The 3,959-nt window shown below is 34.5% G+C and overlaps 1 protein-coding gene and 1 pseudogene across 1 annotated transcript; one reads left to right on the top strand and one right to left on the bottom strand.

Annotated features, from left to right (window-relative positions):
- LOC134854422 (myb-like protein AA) overlaps window positions 1-178 on the top strand; it is a 1,773-nt pseudogene extending 1,595 nt beyond the window's left edge.
- Window position 179: 1 nt separating this feature from the next.
- On the bottom strand, window positions 180-3,383 carry LOC134854501 (uncharacterized; the record flags this gene model as incomplete). The annotated part of the gene is given in 4 exon segments (XM_063870779.1): window positions 180-290; window positions 1,123-1,299; window positions 2,684-2,853; window positions 3,183-3,383. A coding segment is annotated over 1 exon segment (93 nt), but the record flags the coding sequence as incomplete, so codon positions are not given.
- Window positions 3,384-3,959: the final 576 nt, after the last annotated feature.

A 3,959-nucleotide genomic window follows, 5' to 3' on the forward strand; every position in this document is an offset into this window, starting at 1 on the left:
TGTTCAAATGATTGAGAAACTGCTTTCCAATGCCAAGACGAGCAATTTTAGCTTTATTTACTTCGTTGAAAATCGTTTACTGAAAAAAATGTTTGCCAACAACTTGGCATTAACCATATTTTTTTAACAGAAATTGATCTCCAGTCGTCCCACGATTGTTTCGTTAGGAGTCAACTAACTTTGGCTAGTGTTTCGATCGTGTCTTCTGACATGTGTTTCTCATACACCAACAGAGAGTCCTTCTCCAAATTGGCAAACTGGCCAATCGTCATACGGCGTCTCCTATCCAGCTAAAAAGTGAAACTATTTATGGTTCAAAATGTTTGATATTTTGATGAGCTTTTTCTCAGTAAAACTTTTTATATCTTCAGTTAGGTATTTAAATAAAATTGGCCTCGAATTTTTTTTACAGGTTAAGGGTGGGTTTATTGAAGATTCTTCCATCAAGATTTCGGAAAGCTCACTACCAGAAGACCCCACCCCTGTAAAATTTAACTCGATCACACTTTTGACTGACCGAACTAATTTTTTTTTAGATTTTGAAGTTGCCAATTATGCTTTTTTTTGAAAGAGAGTACGCCACAAAAATTATTTTATGATCAAAACTTTCTCAAAAAATTGGCCAAAAAGGCTTTTTTGACTCAAATAATAGGTGGCTCGAATTTTTGGTCGATGTTCAAAAAAGATTGATAAGCAAGGATCGAATCTAGGATTTTCTTGAAGGGGATAGATATACCAAATTTTTCTAAATTTTTGTCGTTCCCACCTTTTCATTTTTTTGGTCGACCAGATTAATTTTGCAAAATCAGCGCCGAAAACTCAATTCCTTTCAAAAAATTTGGCACCCCAGCCAAAATAAAAGCAAACAGTACATGTTTTTACAAGGTTTGACCAAAAATGTTAACTCCCCTAAAAATAAAATATGTTGGCACCCAAGGCGAATTAGAAAAGTCTTCGAGTTGGTCTACGAAAAATTGATATCGTAAAGTATTTAAAAAGAAGTTGGAAAGCAATGTTATTGAATTACTGTAGGGGTTGTTGAAATCTTTTAGGGGCGCTAAGATTTTCACAGGAAAAAAAACAAAACATACTTTTTGGGGAAGTTGAAGGGCATAAAAGTACCTTGTTTTTGATGCGTTCTCTGTTCTTCCATGCAGAAACAGGTCGGGACAGGTAGGCAGCTCTGAGGAGGGTCTTCCCCCTCCCCCTCCCCCTCCTCTTTCAGTGAGGGGAACATCATCCCCCTTTGCGTTGCCAACTGCACTCGCTGGACGCTTCATCTCGTACAGCAAAGACAGACTAAGAAAAAAAAATTTTTCTAAAAAAGTTTTCTTTTAAGATGCACAGAAATTTTTTAGAACGGAAACTTCCTGTCTCTTCTAACGAATATTTCAACCGATATTGACGTTAAGTCGATTTAGCGTTGAGCAGGTAAAATGAATCTCGACACGCTACTCTTATTAAATTGTTGATTCAAATTAACCGGAAAAAAATAAGGTTTTGATGCAGTTTTTTCAAAAAGGATTGAATATAGACAAAATGAACTCCGACCGATGAATGCCAAAATAGCTAAGAATTCTGTCAGATTCCATTCGATGCAAATTTTTTCATATAGTAACATTTCATTCTTTTACAAATCGAGCTCATAAACTCAATTTATTTATGTTTTTTTTTCTAGCGCCACTTTCGAAGGAATATCTTTAGGCTACATGCCATAGCAGTTTTTCAGGTCAGATCTAATAGCAATTAGGAAGGAAAATGCGTATCATTAAAACTACATTTTTTGCAGTTGACATTTTTTTGTCTAATCTCCAACAAAAGTCATAATTAATTTGACAAAGTTTTTAAAAAAGTGTGCCAAGATGACCAATTTTCTTTCTTTAAGATTTACTATAGACAATGTCAACCGAAGGATGTACTCCTCACGACTTGATATCAAAAACTGAATAACAAACAAAAAACGAAAAAAAAATTCAAAAATACCTTCTACATTTTTTTTCAACTTTTTCTCAATAACTTTTAGTTTTTTGAGAAAAATTTTATTTCCAAGAAAAACGCAAAAAAGAATTCAAAAAACAAATTCCTAGTAAAAATTAGTAAAAATTACCAACTTTCAAATAAGAAACGTTACTCGATCGCTTTGCTCGCTCAGAGTTAAGCTAAAACTAAAAAATTCAAACCAGGTTGTCTCAACACGAACAGTTTTTTGAAAATTTTCTCATGACGTTCAAAGTACCACTGAAAAGGCCTTATTATGGTTTATCACTTAAGCTCTTCCGATTATTGTTTGTGGTACCTAAATTTTTGTGAAAAAACTAAAACAAACCCGAAGACAAAACTTACTCCCCATTTTAATGGTCCCATCAAAAATGCGGAGAAGTTTTTGTTAAAAATTACAGCCCAGGTGGTGAAACCCATACAAAAAACCCAGACATCCATTTGTGGACAAAAAATATATTTCGAAACGCCAAAACAATTATAAAGAAGCAATGTCTGGCTACTTTTCTTGTCTGGCATGAAGTCCTTTCCTTATTACACAATCAGCTTTTGGAAATTATAGGTGTTCTAAGCGTGCAAGCAATTGGTTAGAATGGTAAATAAGGCATGTTGTTAACTTGGTAGCGCAATAAATTTAGCACTTTGGGGCAGAGTTTTCACCTATTTTTGTGAGTGGGGGTCTCACCTGTTTCTGTGGGTGGGGGTCCTTCCTGGTCCGGCCGTGAGGGGTCGAATGAGTCGCTGTGGGTGGAGCAGTTCTGGCACACCCTCCAATTCATCATAGCTCTCCACGGATCCGGGCATGTTGATAGTTTATAATTACTAACTGGTAGTAACAACTGATGAAAAAAAAATCTGATAAAATCGTTGAATAATAGAAACAATTATAAGTTAACTTCAGATCAGATTCATTAAAACTTAAGTAATTCTACATTAAAAAACATGTATAAATATGGTCGGACAATGAGCATTTCGATAAACAATTCTCTTTTTTTCATATCTTTGATAGCATTTATTTTTTCACCTTGCAAGTACGCGGAGACTTAACTAAAGTTTCCTGCAATAAAAAAGTCAAATTCTAAGGAAAAAATATAGATCCGCCACAAGAAGAGGTTCCCTGTTTAAAACTAAAACTGGCTTAAATTTGACGTTAACTTATTTGAGATATAGGATCTCAATCTTACAATTGATTTCAATCTTCAAACAGGTGCATGATAACAAAGATGATAACAAAATCGTTTAAAACAAATTAGCTGCGCAGAATTTTTTAAGCATTTGCTTAAATCTCACATACAAATTTGACAGTATACGTTTAGCGGCTTACAACGACGAAGAAAAGAGACTTTGAAAACAGTTATAGAACCACGTTTAAAAATACTCTGTACTTTTTTGCAGATTGAAAAAAAATTTAATATGATGTTTTTGTATGTTCAACAGAGCTGGACCAAATTCGAATGCTTTACTTGAATACCACAAGAACTAGTAAATTGGAGATTTTAACAATGGCAGTTGATGACTGTCAGCGTGTTTAGATAAACCATTTTAGAAACGCCCCCCATTCTATGGTATCTTCTGCAGATTCTTTACCCTTATTATAGAGCACAGTTAAGTAGCACTGAAGCTTAATTCGACTAACTAAATCTACTTAACAATCATCCTTTCTTCAAAGGGGCGAGAGAGATTGTTAAGTAGATCCCTTTTTTGGAATCAGTTCTAGACTAAAATTTTTTCCAAAACTCTCCTTCAATCAAGAATACAACACGAAAGCAACCGCCAATTTAAGTTTTGTTTCATCGCAACATTGAAAATAAATCACCAACAAGGTCATTTTCAAATGAAAAAAAATAGAAAGCGGCGTGGACTATTGTGGCCAAACTGTGTCTCTCCGTCGCTTTTCGACAAAGAATCCCCGCAGTTGAGTTCCATAGATAAAAATCGATTAGATTTGAGTTTTAATGCCA

Source organism: Symsagittifera roscoffensis, chromosome 9 (assembly GCF_963678635.1).
Source record: "Symsagittifera roscoffensis chromosome 9, txSymRosc1.1, whole genome shotgun sequence".
NCBI lineage: Eukaryota > Metazoa > Xenacoelomorpha > Acoela > Convolutidae > Symsagittifera > Symsagittifera roscoffensis.